Here is a 20,871-nt window from a genome sequence, read left to right on the forward strand (position 1 = left end):
ACGCCAGCACACAACTGAATGGACTTCTCCAAAGGGGCGGCTTTTCACTTCGAAAATGGAGCGCAAATCATCCAAGTATTTTGGAGCATCTTCCAGATGATCTCAAGGAAGACCAGACGCCACTAGAGCTCGACCGGTCTTCATCAATCAAAACGCTCGGACTTCTGTGGTTTCCAAGGGAGGATAATTTCGGATTCAAGGTCTCCGAGCTTCCTGAAGTTTCACGCATTACCAAAAGAACTGTACTCTCTGAGGTATCTCAGCTATTCGACCCTTTAGGCCTTGTTAGTCCTGTAGTATCCAGTGCTAAAATGTTCATTCAGCAGTTGTGGCAAGAGAAGTTAAATTGGGACGAAGAACTACAGGAGCCTCTTCGGTCATGGTGGCTGGCCTTTCGAGCTTCAACGAGCATCCTTCGAAATATTCGAGTGCCTAGATGGGTATTTGGAGAAAACGCTACAAGTTTTGAACTGCACTGTTTCGTCGACGCTTCTTCAAAGGGATATGGCGCATGTATATACGTAGTGAGCCATGTTTTGAACACCGTTCAATGTAGTAATTTGCTGATAGCAAAATCTCGTGTTGCTCCTGTAAGTGGCTGTTCTACTCCAAGGTTGGAACTCTGCGCAGCGGTGCTGGGAAGCCAATTGGCCGATAACATCCGCAAAACAACAAAATTCGACTTCAAAACCACGTTCTGGTCAGATTCATCGATCGTCTTACATTGGATTAATTCACCACCGTCATCCTGGAAGATTTTCGTATCCAACCGGGTGGCGGAGGTCCAGAAGTTAACCAACGGATCTCAATGGCGGCATGTCCCAACACTTGAAAATCCTGCTGATCGTATATCTCGAGGTGTACAGCCCGAAGAAATTGAGAACGATAGACTGTGGTGGCATGGACCATCCTACTTGCTCAACAATCCGGAATCGTGGCCAAATCCGATAATTGCGTTGTCATCTGTTGACATTCAAAACCAGGTAACCGAGCAGCGGCAAACTGTCTCGCTAGTGTGCGTTGCATTCGATGATTCGTTAATCCACGATTTTTCTCAGCTTTCGCGACTGCTCAGGGTTACTTCGTACTGTCTGCGATTCACTAACAATTGCCGACTACCCAAGCACTCCCGTACCATCGGATCAATTACCCCAGTGGAGTACGACAACGCCTTGAAATCTTTGGTGCGAGTTGCACAAGGTACAAGTTTCCAGAAGGAGCTACACTTCTTATCGAAAACCAAAGCGGAATCACAGTCTCTACGAAATGTGGATTTCAAGTCATCACTGAAGAATCTCGATGTTTGGGTTGACGACTTTGGGTTACTCCGACTAAATGGTCGACTAGCACAATCGCGATGCTCATTCGACAGTCGTTTCCCAATCCTACTGCCAGCCGATCACCACCTTTCGAAGCTAATAGCGAATTCCGTCCATCATCAAACCCTTCATTCAGGCCCAACTCAACTACTAGCGGCCATCCGGCAACGCTTCTGGCCAATTCGTGGCAGAGACCTAGCTCGAAGGACAGTCCACCACTGCGTGACATGTGCTCGCTTCCACCCTCCTGCAAGTAACCAGTTTATGGCTCCACTTCCAATGAACCGTGTCACAGCAGCGAAGGTATTCGAAACGACCGGGCTTGACTACTGTGGGCCGTTTTTCGTTCGACCATTGGCAGGCAGAGGTGCGTCGGTGAAAGTCTGGGTCGCAGTGTACGTCTGTTTTGCCGTAAAAGCCGTAGTCCTCGACATTGTCGCCGGTTTGTCGACGGAGTCGTGCGTCAATTCGTTGAGGCGCTTCGTGAGTCGTGTCGGTCGCGTTCGTACAATACACTGCGATAACAGCACTAAGTTCGTCGGCGCGTTTCGCGAAGTTAAGGAGATGCGACAAGTTTTGGTTGATCAGCTGAGTAACACTGCGTGGAAAACCGAATGTTTAGAAAGAGGTATTGAATTCCGGTTCATCCCGCTTCGTGCACCACATTTCGGCGGCCTATGGGAGGCCGCAGTAAAGGCCTTCAAACGGTTGTTCCTGAAAACCATCGGAGCCGCTCCTCATCACTACGACGACATGCGCACAGCAGTTGCGCAAGCAGAATGCATCATGAACTCGAGACCTTTGACGCCTCTTTCGAACGACCCGCAGGACCTTTCCGTTCTGACTCCAGGTCACTTTTTACTAGGAGAGTCAATCTATTACTTGCCTGAGCCAGATTTTTCCCAGATACCTACTAATCGCCTCAACCGCTTCCAGGCCACGCAACGTTCCGTCACCGATTTGTGGAAGCGTTGGTAAAAGGAATATATCAGCCTTCTGCATCAACGACCAGCCAAGTGGAGGAAAACGCCAACTACGTTCAATGTTGGTACCATGGTCCTGGTAAAAAAGGACGATGTTCCTTCGAAACAATGGCCCCTCGGAAGAGTAGTGGCCATCTATCCTGGGAACGACAACATTGTGCGAGTAGTAGATGTCCGCACGCGGCTCGGTGTTCGACGTCGAGCAACGTCCGAGCTCTGCGTTCTACCTATCGACGTTGATCATCCACCTAATGCTACGACCGGTGAAACTACTTCTTCATCTTGAAGGCTACGCTTCAACAGGGCCCTGGATGTTGCGGCAGACTGTATGAGTTTATCTTTACACAATTCCTCCCTATCTATTATACCCCCACACTACACTACTACAACCTGAACAGTATACCACTTATATGTCTCATCATACCATCCCTGAATTCTATTAAATCAGTTAATGTTGAACTACCAAATCGTTCAGAACACTATTCCTTAAGCTCGTCCGAAAGAGTCCCTCTGTTAGCGCCAGTTCGCTCAGGTCTAAAACCCCATTCGTCCAAAGTTCATCGCTGTCGTCGCGCCGGCCAGATACGGTGTTTATTCTCAACACCTATATTGCATGGTTTTTGAGCCTAAAGTTCCATTCAACAGCTGCCATCTTGAATTTTGAGCAGCCATCTTGGATTTTAGACCGACATCTTTGGTATTCTGGTCACCATTTTTGAACTCCGGACATCTTCCCCACACAAAATATACCCATATTGCATGGTTTTAAGGCTCGAAATTCCATTAAACAGTCGCCATCTTGAATTTGGAGCCGCCATGGATTTTAGGTGGCCAACTTAGACATTCTAATCGCCATGTATACCCAAATATACCCATTAGCTCTCTCTCTCTCTCTTCTTGGCGTAACGTCCTCATTGGGACAAAGTCTGCTTCTCAGCTTAGTGTTCTATGAGCACTTCCACAGTTATTAACTGAGAGCTTCCTCTGCCAATGACCATTTTGCATGCGTATATCGCGTGGCAGGCACGAAGATACTCTATGCCCAAGGAAGTCAAGAACCCGTCACCCTCAGCATGGTCATGCTGAATACCCGTGCGTTTACCGCCACGGCTATATGGGCCCTTAACCCATTAGCGTGGGACACAAAAAGACATTTTACTCCTGTACACTTTTTGAGTTCCATTTTGGCCCCATATCTACTGTGCTCGATCGGAGAAACTATATTTTAGCGCCAGCCATTTTAAGTTTTCATATGATTTAGTATGGGGAAAATCACTTTTTCAAAGAAAAATCACCACAGGTTGCCCATTAACCCCTAAAAATAAATCAATGAATGATTTCCGTTGGAAATTTTACTAGGAACCAACTTTCCGAAGACCGCAAAGCGATCTAAGGCATGTGTAAAAAGTTATTAGCATTAGCATTAGCATTAAGCGAGTCGCACAAATTCGTAGGTGGTACAGTCCTAGACCGCTGTTATGAGGGTTGCCCCCTTCCCGTCCGAACCAAAGCACAAAGATTTGGGACTAATCTCTGACTCTTAGACAAGACTGACGCAATCCTCCAATGGTCGAGCACTGTCCTGGCCACGTCCTTGCGACTGCTGAGGAATGGGAAAGGATGGTTAGTTTTGGACACCTATGAAAAATGTAGACAACTCTACGATCTCTCAGGCCTAGGTGTCACGGGAATTTGGGTGTTCTTAGTGGAAGGGTAAACTCCAAAGGATACGCTTGGTTAACGTTCAGGCACACCATTGTTAGACTGCTTCGAATCAGTTGTCTGCCCAATTCATCTTGGGTTCCTCGTCATCTTGTTGGCATTTGGTTGAATTACTACATTCTTCGGTTGATAATCTGAAATATAAAATAATATTAACATCTTACGTCAAATAAGATACATATTAGTAATACGCTCGTCACAGTTACACATTTTTAAAATATTATTTATATCGTACGATACATTTACCTGAATCCTGCTGAAATAAAATGTTAATTAGCAGTACATTGAAACACAAATACTACAAAACACAAGGAAAAGAGCATCAAACTTTGAACTTGGAATATTTAACAATACGGTAAATATCAAGATCAAAATTTGATTTGGTAGATCTTACACCGCAACGCACCATTCTAAGGTGATCTACCCACGTTACGGGGCAAAAAGTGCCTCATCCGAGCCCCATGCCTAAAATCAGATGATTTGAGGATGGCCGTCATTCAATTCCAGATCTGACAGAATCAAAACAAACGGTATAGAAATCGTTCATCGTTACCGTTATTAGCATTCAATTCAGAATCAAAACAAAGCTAGTGAAAAATGATTATCAGTCAGAATCCATCCAGTTTTGCGGTCCAAATATAAATGAAAGTCATTATGAAATTTAATGCTGTTCATATAGGTGTTATTCGCTTCAATTTTGATACAATTCTTCTCCAAATATCCTAGAAAAACTAATATCACTACCATTGCAACTAGTTTGAGTGGAAATGAATAAAAAGAATAAACAACTCTTTCATTCTATGCAGCAGCTTTCTCATACTAGTTGGAAAGGTAATGACATTATTTCTCCTAGGATATTTGAAAACAATAATACTTATATCTTTGCCGTTGAAAAACACTTTATTAAAAATTCACAAACATACTTAATAACCTTACATTATTATAGCCACTAGACTAACTACTGCTTTTATGAACATCTCATAATTCACTATGTAGTATTAAACTGCAGTGGCATAACTTTCTTGCCGACAACTTGAAGGATTTTTCGCCACCACTTCAACTACCATGTTTGTCTTTCTGTCTTGAACTGCTGCGCCAACAACGAAATGAAAAGCCAAACTAAAACAGAATGATTTTCTGAATGGAGCTGTGATGAAATATATTCAGCTTGTTTCTGAATTTTGCTCATATGTACATCCTGCCTTTTTAAATTAAGGCATGTGTAAAAAGTTATTAACTGAAAACCGAATGGCATGCAAACGCATCTTTAACATGTAAGGAATAACAATAAATAATAAAATCTCGTCATTTTATCGATCGGGTGAGGCCTATAATAACTTTTTCCACGAACGTCGCATCGGTTTACTGTCTTTGGAGGTCTGATTCCTAGTGATGTTTTCTACAGAAATCATTCCTCGACTTATTTTTAGGGATCTAGGGGTGACTCCTAGCGATTTTTCTTTGCAGGAGTAAAACTTCCCCATAGTAAATCGCATGAAAAACTAAGAATGGCGGGCGCTAAAATATAGTTTTTCCGATCGATCTGAAATTTTGCACAGTTGATTTAGGACCAAAGTGGAACTCAAACTCTATTAAACAGCCTCCATCTTCCATATGGAGACGCCATCTTGAATATTGGGCTGCCATCTTGAATTTTGGGCCAACATCGTGGAATTTCCGGTCTTTAATGTTGATTTCGCACAGAATTCGTCAACCAAGCTAAAGGTTACACAAATCGCCGCAGTTTGATGTGTCGCGTGATGGGACATGGTTCAGTTTTATAAATGCGGTTCGATTCGAGCTATAACCCAAAAAATCGGCCAATGGGAAATGTCTTAAAAGTGAGTTAACTTTAACACACACACATACATACTAGCGTGGCTCAAAAAATCGTTTTTGCTCCAAACCGCTTATTCGATTCGTAACCAAATTATATGCCTTCTCTCAAAATTTGAGCTCATTTGGTTCAAAATTGGGTTGTTTAGTGAACAAAATATTGCTATTTCCTATATCCTAATAGAAAGAATTAATTTTTCTGAGTAGAACGTGATTTTATTGCGTTCCAATATCTTTGTTTCGATGGTTAAATAAACAATAGTTTTTATTTTTGTGGATAGAATGACAGTTCAATCGATAAAATGACAGTTCATCCCGAACAAAAAAAATCTCCATACAAACATTTTTAAAATAGCTCCCGGGCACCAAAAATGATGAAATTTAGGATTTCGACTAATTTTCGTAAGGAGATTCCGGTTATGGAATAGAATTGAGAATCCAATTGAGACTGCACAAGCCCTTCATAGTTTGTATGGGAATTGGATTGTTTAGTGAATAAAATATTGCTATTTTCTACAGCCTAATCGAAAGAACTCATTTTTCTGAGTATAACGTGATTTTATTGGATTCCAACGTTTTAATTTTCGTGGATACAATGACAGTTCAATCGTTAAAGTGACAGTTCGACCCGAACAAAAAATTTTCCCCATACAAACTTTAAATGCATTTTAAAAATAGTTCCCGGACTCCAAAAATTATGAAATTTTGGATTTCGACTAATTTTTGGGCGGAGAATCCGATTATGAAATAATCCGGATACCCCTAAAGAACCCAATTGCTATGGGAAAACGGTGTTTTCATTCAATCGACCGTAGTATTTCCACAACTACCCTAGAGCGTTAGTTGACCCTTGGTACTTCAAAGTTACTTTAGCAGCTACAACTTTGCCGAAGACTGCATTCAAATCGTATGCTACATTATTATACGATTCAAAATAAAATCTACTTTCGCGACTACTTTTACCCACAGTCAGAGATACGCGCGAGACAGTCGCCTAAGAAAATAGACCTGTTTTAAAATTTTCCATCACAGCGCACTTTGATAATTCTTGAAAAATGGTCGCCACATGGCCGTGTGATGTGATGACTGCTGCGACTGCACGTGGCATTTGTACTGCGATTAAATTTTGTCGATCATTGAAGGCCTTTGGAAGTAGTCGCTATAATTGTGTTTATCTTGCAACGCACAATAATTAGTTGCCGATTTTTATCCACAATCGAAAACTTTACTCGCTGCCGCTGGGCATCACTGCATTTTGTAGTGAAACATAGTAGCCATGATTTCAGTGTGCTATCTTTGGCGCCATATGCAGCAATGGGAATCTGGAGGTTAACTGTTAAAGTTTATCCAGTTGGATACAAATAGATAACTAATTAATGAAGCGTCCGATTTGAGTGCGGTCTTCGGCAAAGTTGTAGCTTATAGAGTACCCTAGGAGTATCAAGGGTCAACTAGCCCTCTAGGGCAGTTGGGGAAATGCTGTGGTCGATTGAACGATATACATAGTTTTTCCATAGTAATTCCCATACAAACTTTGAAGGACTTGTGCAGTCTCAATTTTCAACAAAATGAGCTCAAATTTTAGGAGAAGGCATCCCGGATAAAAACTAACCATAGGGTGTATGATGAAAACCATTTTTGCACCATACAGTGTACCAGCTACAATAAAGTGTATTGTGATGAAATGGTTCGCTATACTATACATTTACATTGGATTTTTATGTAACAATATATTATACTGTTTTTCTTACGTTTGAACCATTCACTTTTCCGAAACATTATTTTTCCGTGAATTTTCAATTATTTCTGGTGTTCGATTTGAATAGGTTGTATGTTTGCTGTGATTCATATGCAGATTCGACCTATTCAAATCGAACACCAGATTTATTCAGTTTAACATTTTTTCCGTGCTTTGTTTTGTTGATGTTTGTGACTTTTTTGATGCAAAGGAAAGCTTTCATAGGAAAGAGAAAAAAGTGAATAAGTTGAAACATCAATTGAAAATCAATAACATGTTTAAATCAGTGGTAAACCAAATGTCCTATTCTAAGAACTGCAGGTCCAAGCAGGGGTCCAAGAGATATGGCGGGCTAGGTGTGTAGAGTGCGATGAGAGAAATACGAATGTGGGCCAACCCGTAATGATGCAGGTCAGATTACCGTAAATCAGTGGATGAGTTCAACACTATTATTTCTGTATTTGCATTTAGGGGAATTTTCTCCTCTTCTCTCATGTGAACTTGCCTTCGACCACAATCGAATCAAATGCGATTGACAAACTTTATCTTTGAGGTAGAGCCATCTTTAACACATGGACTGGACTGAACACTGAAATGACTTTTAATATAGGTTCGTCTGCGGGTTCGCTTTTTAACCTAACTTATACTTGAATCGAACTTGACAGTTTTCTCATGAGTTGTTATGTATTTCCGTGTATTTCAAACTTTAGTCAAACTGGAGCCCATGCTGGAGCCTCAATATTGCAATAACGGTTAAGCACGCTGTAATGATACTTATGTACCTCGTCACCCACTTCATGCAACTACATTAGTGGTCTAATAATACTTAGCGCGCTCGGCATAGTTCCATCATGCCGCTCAAAGTGTTGCCACAAATAATGCTTAGTTTGCGAAACCCAGTTATCTGGCTGGTGGGGCATGGGAGCCTAAGCTTCAACTGTTAATGCAATCAGAGACTACTCAGACCTCGACTCAGACTTAGACGTGGGCGATCCAATATGAAGGGTTATCCAAAACGCTCTGGAGAATTCCCAAAGCGCATTCTCATAATGCTAGTAAGCCTAAGATGCCATTAACAGGAGGAAAATGACAAGATAATAAAACATTATATGGTTTATGTAATGTAAACCAATACAACATAACAAACGAGAACCATTCCAAAACCATTTAATTAAATGTATAACCAGTAGTGAAACTACAATTGAAAACAATATATTTACGGTACATTTTATTGTTTGAAACCATATGGGTACCATACAATGTACGGTTTATTAAAACCCACGTATCAGTATTTATAACAATTCATTTACAATATAATGTATGGTTTTGCAAAAAAATATATATGGAGAAAAATATTTTTTTATATTGTTACGATACTTAACCACCCGTATAGTATATTGTAAAAATCTTATTTACAATATACTGTATTGGGTTCTACATTATATTTTATTGTTTTTGTATTTTTATTTTTACAGTGGTGTCTATTGTAAAAATATGGTTTTAAATAGTACTGTTACAATAAAACGTTCGGTTTTTCTACTGTATTTTTTATTCGGGATAGAATCTGGTTACGAATCGAAAAATTGGTGTGGAGCAAAATCGATTTTTTGAACCACGCTAATGTAGGTATACGTCCAGGAAGTCGATAAAATTTGTTACCGAAGAAAATCTTCGATCGAACTGAGAACCGAACCCATCATGTAAGGCTATCTACATCCCCAACCATTAGGTCAACTAAAGCCCTGATTTGATTATTAACTTTTATTATAAATCAATTAGAATAAACTAAACTTTGCATTCTAGGAATTTAAACTAACTATATCGTGATAGAATCTATAATAGACATAAAACATTATCAACAAGTCGTATTTTTTTATTATCAGTATATTGATAGTTTAGACATTGCAGGGGACTCAAATTTTCAAAGCATAAATTTTCATTGCCAAGTCTTTTGCCAAAAGTGTAATGTTTTGCAATTATGCTAGATAATCTGGAAAATCATTGCTTTATCTTGTCGATTTCGCTACTTATTAGTACTGAATCAAATTATTGAGCAAAAATTTATAAAAGAGAAACGTTGCCCAAGTGTAGCTGGTTTTTCAAATCCGTTGGTACGTCAACATATACTTTATTTACACCGAAATTAAAAATGAATTGCCTCAGTTTTTCAACATCTACTGCATCGTTTTCACTTGACCAGATTGTGAATGTGACGTTATGTTTTTCCTTCAACGTTTCATAGAGCGACGTCAAATGTTCTAGACTATTTGCGGCAATACCAGCACGAACTGGAAACGTTATAGATTTTCCATGTTCATCTGAAAGATTTTCATTGATAGTACTTGTCATTGCATTGATGTGTTCTTTTGTATAGCACCCTTCTAAAGATGATTGACTCCACTTGGTTGTCCACCCGATAGATAGAACTACCGGACCGAGTTGCTTTATTCCGTCGAAAAACCGTTTCGGATCCACAGGGATGGTTTCTGTATTATTTACTGGTCCTGCCAGAATATCAGCATTGATCCATGTTGGAAATGACTGCATATCATATATATTGTTGATAATACTTATTGATGCTTCAAAAGCATCTATCGTTTTAAAATCTAGCTTTACACCTTTTACTTTCGACGGTTCTACAATACGATTATGGTTTTGTATTTGTTCCAAGAAAGATTCCAAAGTTATGTCAGACGTTGTTGCTGGTGGATGTGCCATAATAGGGATTAAATGTTCATTATCAGTGTTGCTATCGATAACTCCCAATAGGATGTCTGCCTCTATGAAATCTATGTCACCTAAATAAATGGAACAATATCAAAAATAAGTTTTTTAAAAGAATGAAAACTAGCTAATAAGTTATTAAATCAACGGTATAAGAAAGAAACCTGTTTTTGGTTACGATCAGTATAACAATATAAACAACAATAATATTTAAAAAAAATACCAACTATTGAGGACTTCTAGCAGATATTTTTGGCTATCGACAGCATGTGCCCAAGTAATGTCTGTTAGATTATCAGAATGATTGACAAGGCGTGTATCAGCCATTCCGATTGTGAAGAATATATCTGGAAATAAAAATAAACGAAAAAAAAAAGAAAATGAATAAGTTTAATATTCAACTCCTTTCACTTAGATGAACAAGAAACCTACGCATGCACAGTGCAAATTTGGTTGGAGGTGTAAGTATATATCCAATAATCACATTTATAAGATTAAGCACACTTTATATATTCTTACCTATCAGCACGAAAAGTTGATGAAACATTATGCACTTCATCGCTCTCCAAATGATTAGACGAAAATGAAGCCTTCAGAAAATGATACTGTACCTCATTATCAATACATTCGATGATAGTAAATGAGAAAATACAATTTGAATACGAAATGTGCTTGACCACAGTAAAAATGATAAGAGTTGACGGGGTATTCGACGGCAGGAACATAATAGCCAGATTGATCTTTCATAAGTGATTTAATAATCTGCCACTGTCGTAGAAACTTCAGGGGTAAACAAATTGGAATTCTAGTACATGATAGCAAACAAAATATTGAAGCTAATCAGCCATCACTCAAGTATTATAAGGCATTTCCATTTTTTAGTATAAATATCCATAATCTCATAATATAATGACTGTATTCTTGTACCAAAAGAACTTATTTATCCTTCGTGGCTGCTATTTAAAATAAGAACATAAAAAGAGACGAACCAGCCAAGGGCTGAAAGTCTCTCTAATAAAGACAAATCAAAATCAATCAAGAACATAAAAACGACATTTTTGCCTTTAGCTTTAAGGATGTTACAAAGATACAAGGATTACAAGGATAATAAAGAACCTGAAACCTTTTTCAAATCCCACCTTATAATCACACTTTATCTTTTAAAAACTTATTTGATCGTGCTTGACGAATGTTTGTACAATTACTTACATCTTAGAAGTATTACGAAAAGAGTAGTTTATTATTGTTTTGATTATCAACTTACTACTTCGCAACGGCTCTATGAAGATGTTAGTGGAACGGAGTGAGAAATAAGGTAAGCTCACCGTTTTGCTGCGCTGTTTCGCTGTGTAGGTATTTACTTTGCACTGGGTAAGGGCTTCTCTTTCGAAAAATGATTGCTTGATAAAACTATGTGTGTTATATTATCAAACCATTCGAAACCTAGAGTTTGGTGCTAGCGAACTTCGGTTTTTCTCCCAATCGATGCATCAGACCTACACGGGGTGGCCAAAATGTATGGGATCGGCAACTTTTTTTCTCTCACAAAAAAAAAATCTACGAGCTGTAACTTTCCATAGAATGCATCGAAAATTCTCAAATTTTGATTGTTTGTCATCCAATCATATGTGCATCATTAATACAAATTTGAGCTCGATTGGTTAGTCATTCACGAAGCTAGAACCGTTCTCGTAAATCAGATGTTTTAGACAACTAATTTTCGAGCAGTCATATCTCGGAAACCAGGGAATTGAATTGAATGAAATCTTGAACAGTTATCAACAATTTATAAACGCTGCACAAGTCATGTTTTAAAGACTAAAGGGTACTTTTTGAACGTTGAAAGAAGTTATGAAGGATTGACACTTGTTGGATCTTTTTCGAAAAAATATAATTTTTATACATCAATGCCATTAAGTTTAAGTTTTGATGTCCAAAGATATACATCAATAAAAATATATATTAGAGCCTATTTGGATTGAAGAAAGAACACATTTAGTAATTTTTAAGTGGTTTTGTAAATTTGACTTATTTTCCTCTATATGGGTGAAAATGTCAAATCAGTAGAACATTATTTGTTGTGAGAAAATATTACATTTTTTCAACGTCGTATCATGTATCCATACAGTGTCGGACCAAACAATAAGACCACCAGTCCTATTTCATACAAAATGGCCAAGTTTGACGATGTGGAACTCGGTTTCTAGTAAATCGATTTGGCTGAAATTTTGGCAGCCGATACGGATTTCCGGGAATTTGGATTTGTATCAAATTGTTGTTTTGTGTTGTGTTTTGTGCACTACTTCCAAAGTTACAGATATACGGTGCGACAAAATTCTGACACCAAATTTTTATTCTGGATATTTGTGGTCATTTCTATAAAAATGTCCTCATGTTTAATCTTAGCACTTGTTCATCAACCATCAAGTGTATCAGATACTCTCATACATCATTTGATTATGGCGATCTGAAAGTGGTCCTATTATTTTGTCGTATCTGTAACTTTTGATGTAGTGAGCAAAACTTACTCAATCAAATACAAATCAAAATTCACGTAACCCCATGACGACAGTCAAAATTTCAGTCGAATCGGTTCACTAGAAACCGAGCATCACATCGTCAAACTTGGCCATTTTGTATGGAAAATGGCTGGTGGTCTTATTGTTTTGTCCGACACTGTATATTGTTGATAAACGTTAAAATTTCATTCAATTCGGTTCATTGGTTTACGAGATATGTTAGTTCAAAAATTAGTTGTCTTAAAAATAGTGTTTGACAAGAACGGTTCTAGCTTCGCAAAAGATTAGTACGAGCTCAAATTTGTACCAGTGATGCATGAGGTGTAGTTCAAACCAACGGGGGTAGACGGTATAATAGGTTGACAAAGACTAAACATTTGAGAATTTTTGATGAACTCTATGAAAAGTTACAGCATATTGTTTTTTTTATGAGATAAAATAAGTTGTCAATCCCAAACATTTTGACCACCCCCTGTAAGTCAATTTCATACCAATCGATTTGATTTTTTGTACAGGGTTAGATACTGGACGTATCTCATCGTGTGTCAAAAATTAAGTTATTAGGTATAAAATTGACTTAGTTATAGAGGCAAGAGCCCAAAATAGGTGTACCTGCCAAAATGGTACAAGACCTTACTTCATTTCATTTCATTTATTTAGTTAACATCAAATTCATGATAATACTGAATCAACAATTTGCCGCCATAATACTCGATTTGCAGCTACAGTCACGCCCAACACTCGCCAGATCACGCTCCACCTGGTCCACTAGGCCGTGTCGATTTTTGCAAAATTGCGAATACACAATCCCGAATAGTCACAAATGGTTGCAAATGGACCCAAATGAAGCCCTGCAAAATTTAAAAATTCTAAAAAATCGGTAAGCTAGTCCGCAATCGACTTGAAGTTTTATATGGGAATTTTAATTTTTCAGTATGGGGAAATCCAACTTTTCAAACTTTTGAAGAAAAAGGCACATTAAAGCAACTCTAAAAATCCGCTCCCCCCTGAAGATTTAGTGCATATATTAGGGAACATTTTGTTAGAAGACAACTTTTTAGTTGCACTTAAGATAAGGGCGTTATTAAATTTCGAAACAATGGACATTTTATTCGCATGATTTCTAACTTCTTCAATTGGCATCACTGCACGTTTTGCGTGTGGAAGAGGGTGGTAACAGCCATTTGCGGCGTCACCACCCGTCGCTGGATGGAGACGCAAGTACCTGATAAAAATGAGATAGTTAGGATTGTAAATATTCTTGCGATATTGCTTTATAAAAACTTGGTATCTTCGGCAAAGTTATTGGCATGGTCAAGAGCTGTCCAGTGATGAACTAAATCATTGGCAAATCCATCGCTGGGCGGCGCTAGTGCGCATACAAACTGCATGCAAAAGTATTAACGTATATGCGTGTATCTCAATAACGTGATAATTTAACTGTGTGGTGTCTTCGACAAAGTTGTTGGCTGGACCACGGGCTATCCAGTGACGAACGCAATACAGTCTAGACTCCTACTACACGGTTAGTTCGGGGGTGCAGTAGGAATCCGTGTTATAGGAATCCCAGAGCTTATGGGATTTCGCCTAATTGGGGGTGTGAGCGAATATATCAGGAGTATTACAAGATAGCACCATACTTTCTTTGGCAAAGTTGTAGTACTAGAATAGATCTACCACACAATGCGAACTAACATCCAATTAGTTGGCAATTTGGCCGATAGAGGCGCTATGTAGAAGTGGTTGCTTATGTTCACTCGCCAGTAGAAGCACTCATAAGTTATCGCTTGCGATATCTCAAGATCTACTTGATTTGGAACAATGCTGTCTTCGGCAAAGTTGTTCAGTAGGTCAAGAACAATTTGGTGGTTAACCAATTAGTTTGTGATTTCACCGCTAGGTGGTGCTAGTTGTCAAGTGAAGTTTCAAACTTCTCTAGCTCGCGATCCAGATCAGATAGAAAAGTGCCGTCTTCGTCAGAGTTTTTCAGGAAGTAAAAACCTATCTGGTGATTCAACATTTAGTTGGTGATTTCGCCACTAGGTGCCACTAGTTGTTAAGTAAAATTTCAAACTTCTTTAGCTCGCGATCCGGAGCAAATAGAAAAGTATCGTCTTCGGCTAAGTTCTTCAGGAAGTCAAGAGCTATCTAATGACTTAACATTTAGTTTGTAATTTCGCCGCTAGGTGACGCTAGTTGTCAAGTAAAGTTTCAAGCTTCTCTAGCTCGCGATCCAGATCAGCTAGAAAAGTGCCGTTTTCGTCAGAGTTATTCGGGAAGTAAAAACCTATCTGATGAATCAATATTTAGTTGGTGATTTCGTTGCTAGGTGGCGCTAGTTGTTAAGTAAAATTTTAAACTTCTTTAGCTCGCGATCCAGAGCAGATAGAAAAGTGTCGTCTTTAGCAAAGCTTTTAGCAATACAAAACCTCAGTGGTGATGGTTTCGCCGCTAGGTGACGCTAGTTTCTAAGTTAAATTTTAAACTTCTCTAGCTCGCGATCCAGAGCAGATAGAAAAGTGTCGTCTTCGGCAAAGTTCTTCAGGAAGTCAAGAGCTATCTAATTAAATAACATTTAGTTTGTGATTTCACCGCTAGGTGGCGCTCTTGGTCAAGTAAAATTGTAAACTTCTCTGACTCGCTATTCAGAGCAGATAGAAAAATGTCGTCTTCTGCAAAATTCTCCAGGAAGTCAAGAACAATTTGGGATTCAACATTAAGTTGGTGATTTCGCCGCTAGGTGGCGCTCTTTGTCAAGTAACATTTCAAACTTCTCTAACTCGCGATCCAGAGCAGATAGAAGAGGGTCGTCTTCGACAAAGTTCTTCTAGAAGTCAAGAGCTATCTTATCTAGTGATTCAACCCTAAGTTTGTGATTTCGCCTCTAGGTGGTGCTAGTTGTCAAGTAAAGTTTCAAACTTCTTTAGCTCGCGGTTCAGAGCAGATAGAAAAGTGTCGTCTTCGGCAAAGTTCTTCAGGAAGTCAAGAGTCATCTTCTGAATAAAAATATAGTTTGTGAATTTGCCGTTATGTGGCGCTAATTGTCATGTAAAGTTTTAAAACACTATCTCAGGATCTATAGCAGATAGAATAGTACTGTTTTCGGCAAAGTTCAACAGGAAGCCAAGAGCATTCTGGTGATAAAATAATAAATTGGAGATTTAGCTGCTAGGTGATGCTAGGCTGCTCGGAATCCATAGCAGATAGAAAAGTGTAATGTTTGACAATTTTCTTCAGAAAGTATAGACTATAGAACAACCTGGTGATTCAACAATTAGGAGGTAGTTGGCTATTAGAATTTTGCACATCTTCTTCTTCTTCTTTATGGCTCGACGTCCCCACTGGGACTTGGCCTGCATCGCTTCAACTTAGTGTTCTTTGAGCACTTCCGCAGTTATTAATTGAAGGGCTTTCTTTGCCCGAAATTGCATGAATTTGTACATTGTGTGGCAAGTACAATGATACACTATGCCCAGGCAGTCGAGAAAATTTTGTCGACCTGAACGGGAATCGAACCCGCCGTCTCCGGATTGGCGATCCATAGCCTTAACCACTAGGCTAACTGGAGACCCAGAATTTTGAACATCTCTATCTTGGATCCAGACCAGGGTTGACAATCGTCGTTCTCTTCACCGACGCGCAAAGAAAAAAAATCACATTATCCCGATAGAACAACATTGACGACTAGCTTTTTCATTGCCTTCCACGATGAATCCGAGGATGCACCTCAATGATAAATAGTCGCCAACCAACGTTTTTGTCATCCTTTTTGTTCCTTGTAAACGAGCGGTGGCCAAGAAAACGCCACCAGGAAGTAGAATTTATTAGTGTTTCAGCGCGTATGCTATTAATGCACCGCAATAGTTCTGCTGCTTAATAGTAATCCCAAGAAACACGCTTGTCACATAAGAGTGGAACAAAAACCTGCTGCTGTAACTTTTATGTGACAAGTGCGTTACTTGGGAAGGATTGACAATTCTGAGGTCCGATGTTTGATTCCAGATGCAAACTTTTTTGTACATATATTGAAATTCATATTTGTGTGTTACTGTGCGACAACATAGACTCCGTCCACAGACAAACAGACGTAACACTCTTAAACATGGCTTGGCACGTGCATTTAAAGATAAATGCAAATTTCTTTTAATTTCCACTATCCTTCCACCAGAGGCGCTAGTGTTCGATCGTTTTGACGTTTGCCAGTGTACACGTTGCTGAATCATGCAATCGACAGTATCTCGAGCGGTTCTTCGAACAGGTGGCTGTGTGCTCATGAAAAATATACCGGGCAAAAGTATTTGATGAATTTCCTCCAAAAGTTATGTCTGTTTGTCTGTACTTCGTTGCTTAGCGCACTTGAGAGAAGAGCGAATTAAAACGACAAAAGATTTCATTTTTCTTAAAAATGCAAGCCCTTCATGCAACTATTTGTTGAATCACCAGATTGCTCTTGACTTCCTGAAGAACTTTGCCAAGGACGACCCTCTTCTACGACACTTTTCTATCTGCGCTGGATCGCGAGCTAGAGGTAAAATCACCACCTAACAGCGAAATCACCAACTAAATGTTGAATCACCAGATAGCTCTTGACTTTCAAAAGAACTTTTCCGAAGATGAAACTTTTCGATCTGCTTTGAATCCCGAGATAGCGGAGTTTTAGATTTTACATGACAACTAGTGCCACCTAGTGGCGAAATCACCAACTAATTGTTGAGTCACAAGATTGTTCTTGACTTCCTGAAGAATTTTGCCGTAAACGACCCTCTTCTATCTGCTCTGGATAGCTAGCTAGAGAAGTTTGAAACTTTACTTGACAAAGAGCGCCACATAGCGGCGAAATCACCAACTAACTGTTGAATCACCAGATAGCTCTTGACTTCCAAAAGCACTGGTGAAACTTTTCGATCTGCTTTGGATCCCGAGATAGCGGAGCTTGAAACTTTACATGACAACTAGTGCCACCTAGCAGCGAAATCAATAACTAATTGCTACATCACAACATTGTTCGTGACTTCCTGAAGAACTTAGCCGAAGACGATACTTTTCTATCTGCTCTGGATCGCAAGTTAGAGAAGTTTGAAATGATACTTGACAAAGAGCGCCACCTAGCGGCGAAATCACCAACTAAATGTTGAATCACCAGATAGTTTTTTACTTCCCGAAAAACTCTGACGAAGACGGCACTTTTCTATCTGATCTGGATCGCGAGCCATAGAAGTCTGAAACTTCACTTGACAACTAGCATCACCTAGCGGCGAAATTACAAACTAAATGTTAAGTCATTATATAGCTCTTGACTTCCTGAAGAACTTTGCCGAAAACGATACTTTTTGATCTGCTTTGGATCCCGAGATAGCGGAGTTTGAACTTTACTTGCCACCTAGTGGCGAAATCACCAACTAATTGTTACATCACAAGATTGTTCTTGACTTCCTGACGAACTTTGCCGAAGACGACTCTCTTCTATCTGCTCTGGATCGCGAGCTAAAGAAGTTTAAAATTTTACTTAACAACTAGTGGCACCTAGTGGCGAAATCACCAACTAAATGTTGAATCACCAGATAGGTTTTTACTTCCTGAAAAACTCTGACGAAGACGGCACTTTTCTATCTGCTCTGGATCGCGAGCTAGAGAAGTTTAAAATTTAACTTAGAAACTAGCGTCACCTAGCGGCGAAACCATCACCACTGAGGTTTTGTATTGCTAAAAGCTTTGCTAAAGACGACACTTTTCTATCTGCTCTGGATCGCGAGCTAAAGAAGTTTAAATTTTACTTAACAACTAGCGCCACCTAGCAACGAAATCACCAACTAAATATTCCCAAGTAACAATCAGCATGCCTTGAAGGTTTATTCATGTTTTATCCTGGTTTTATACGAGCTTGTCAAAAAGCTAGTTGTTCTAAATTAGTTTTATGTGGTAGTTTTTTACTTTAAACCTTTGGCGTTCCGTAAAACTATCATATAACTTCTGCTATAAACATCTTCAGTTAAAGACTTGCAAGTAGTCATGAATTGGTTTTATCACTTATTATATACCATTTCAATAAAACTTGCATTTGCGGTTGTTGTCGGAGAGATTTTTTTTGTAAACAAATACATAAAACTGTGAGGCAATGCATAAAACCAACAAAAGATTTCGTGGCCGTAACATAAACCAAAAAAATGCTGTGATAAAACCGCTAGTTCTATCATGAGCTCAGTTATGACTACCTCAGGAGGGTTAGCCCTATTGGAGGAATCATTAGGAACACAGAGTTTTATCAGCAAAATATGTCGCCTAGCCGGGATAATTCATGTCAATACAGAAACATTATTACTCAATTTTATGATTTCACGTACAGCTTAAGATCAAATTAAACCATACAACATGTTTCCGTCATTTAATTTTGTCAGAAAAATTACATAATGTCTTTCAAACTCCGCTGTGTTGAAAAAACCTTTTTTGTACCCTATTCCACCGAGTAAATTAAATGCATTTAACTTCCTAATTATGCATAGTTTGTGTGGCGCACTTAGTTTTTGTCATTATCACAGTCACATTCACCACAAATTTTCCGTGGCATGTCTCCTGACACGTATTGAATAGGAAAACAAATCTGAATTCCATATCTGCATCTTTCCAATTGATGGCTGGATAAATAACCAAGCATAATTTATTCTGACGATCGAACATTGAGAGTGAAAAATAATCAAAACAAATATTTGACAAGTCAGAAGATGGTTTTATTTAGAAGATTGATAAAACTATGATACAACCCGAAATCCTAAGCCGGTTTGCATACGAAGTCCTGTAGACCCTAATAAGATTGGGCCAACTAGCCAGAACGTGGGCTTATTGAGGCATACAAGAACTCGAGAGCATTTTCAAGTCGGCATCAATGGTTTTATGCTTAGGATTTTTGATTCGCTAAAAAACTTTGATAAAATTTAAATTGTTACTTGGGATTGATTCATCAGATAGGTTTTTACTTCCCGAATAACTCTGGCGAAAACGGCACTTTTCTAGCTGATCTGGATCGCGAGCTAGAGAAGCTTGAAACTTTACTTGACAACTAGCGTCACCTAGCGGCGAAATTACAAACTAAATGTTAAGTCATTAGATAGCTCTTGACTTCCTGAAGAACTTAGCCGAAGACGATACTTTTCTATTTGCTCCGGATCGCGAGCTAAAGAAGTTTGAAATTTTACTTAACAACTAGTGGCACCTAGTGGCGAAATCACCAACTAAATGTTGAATCACCAGATAGGTTTTTACTTCCTGAAAAACTCTGACGAAGACGGCACTTTTCTATCTGATCTGGATCGCGAGCTAGAGAAGTTTGAAACTTCACTTGACAACTAGCACCACCTAGCGGTGAAATCACAAACTAATTGGTTAACCACCAAATTGTTCTTGACCTACTGAACAACTTTGCCGAAGACAGCATTGTTCCAAATCAAGTAGATCTTGAGATATCGCAAGCGATAACTTATGAGTGCTTCTACTGGCGAGTGAACATAAGCAACCACTTCTACATAGCGCCTCTATCGGCCAAATTGCCAACTAATTGGATGTTAGTTCGCATTGTGTGGTAGATCTATTCTAGTACTACAACTTTGCCAAAGAAAGTATGGTGCTATCTTGTAATACTCCTGATATATTCGCTCACACCCCCAATTAGGCGAAATCCCATAAGCTCTGGGATTCCTATAACACGGATTCCTACTGCACCCCCGAACTAACCGTGTAGTAGGAGTCTAGACTGTATTGCGTTCGTCACTGGATAGCCCGTGGTCCAGCCAACAACTTTGTCGAAGACACCACACAGTTAAATTATCACGTTATTGAGATACACGCATATACGTTAATACTTTTGCATGCAGTTTGTATGCGCACTAGCGCCGCCCAGCGATGGATTTGCCAATGATTTAGTTCATCACTGGACAGCTCTTGACCATGCCAATAACTTTGCCGAAGATACCAAGTTTTTATAAAGCAATATCGCAAGAATATTTACAATCCTAACTATCTCATTTTTATCAGGTACT

The 20,871-nt window shown here is 39.0% G+C and overlaps 1 protein-coding gene across 4 annotated transcripts in view; it reads right to left on the bottom strand.

Moving 5' to 3' along the window:
• The window catches only part of LOC109411753 (sulfotransferase 1B1), a 155,783-nt gene that overhangs the window by 7,430 nt on the left and 127,482 nt on the right, over nt 1-20,871 (bottom strand). Inside the window, exons 1-3 of one of the 4 annotated variants that reach the window (XM_019685362.3) lie at nt 11,446-11,549; nt 10,550-10,669; nt 9,456-10,396 (exon numbers count right to left, since the gene is read on the bottom strand). The exons of 1 other annotated variant lie outside the window; for it this stretch is intronic. In XM_019685362.3, the coding sequence (XP_019540907.3) occupies nt 9,660-10,396; nt 10,550-10,649 (837 nt within the window). In that variant the 5' untranslated portion in view covers nt 10,650-10,669; nt 11,446-11,549 and the 3' untranslated portion in view covers nt 9,456-9,659. Of the gene's footprint in view, nt 1-9,455; nt 10,397-10,549; nt 10,670-10,841; nt 11,244-11,445; nt 11,550-20,871 lie in introns of those variants that run through there. 2 more of the 4 variants (XM_029864337.2, XM_062848999.1) reach the window with 2 other exon arrangements.

The sequence above is a fragment of the Aedes albopictus genome, chromosome 2 (genome assembly GCF_035046485.1).
Source record: "Aedes albopictus strain Foshan chromosome 2, AalbF5, whole genome shotgun sequence".
NCBI lineage: Eukaryota > Metazoa > Arthropoda > Insecta > Diptera > Culicidae > Aedes > Aedes albopictus.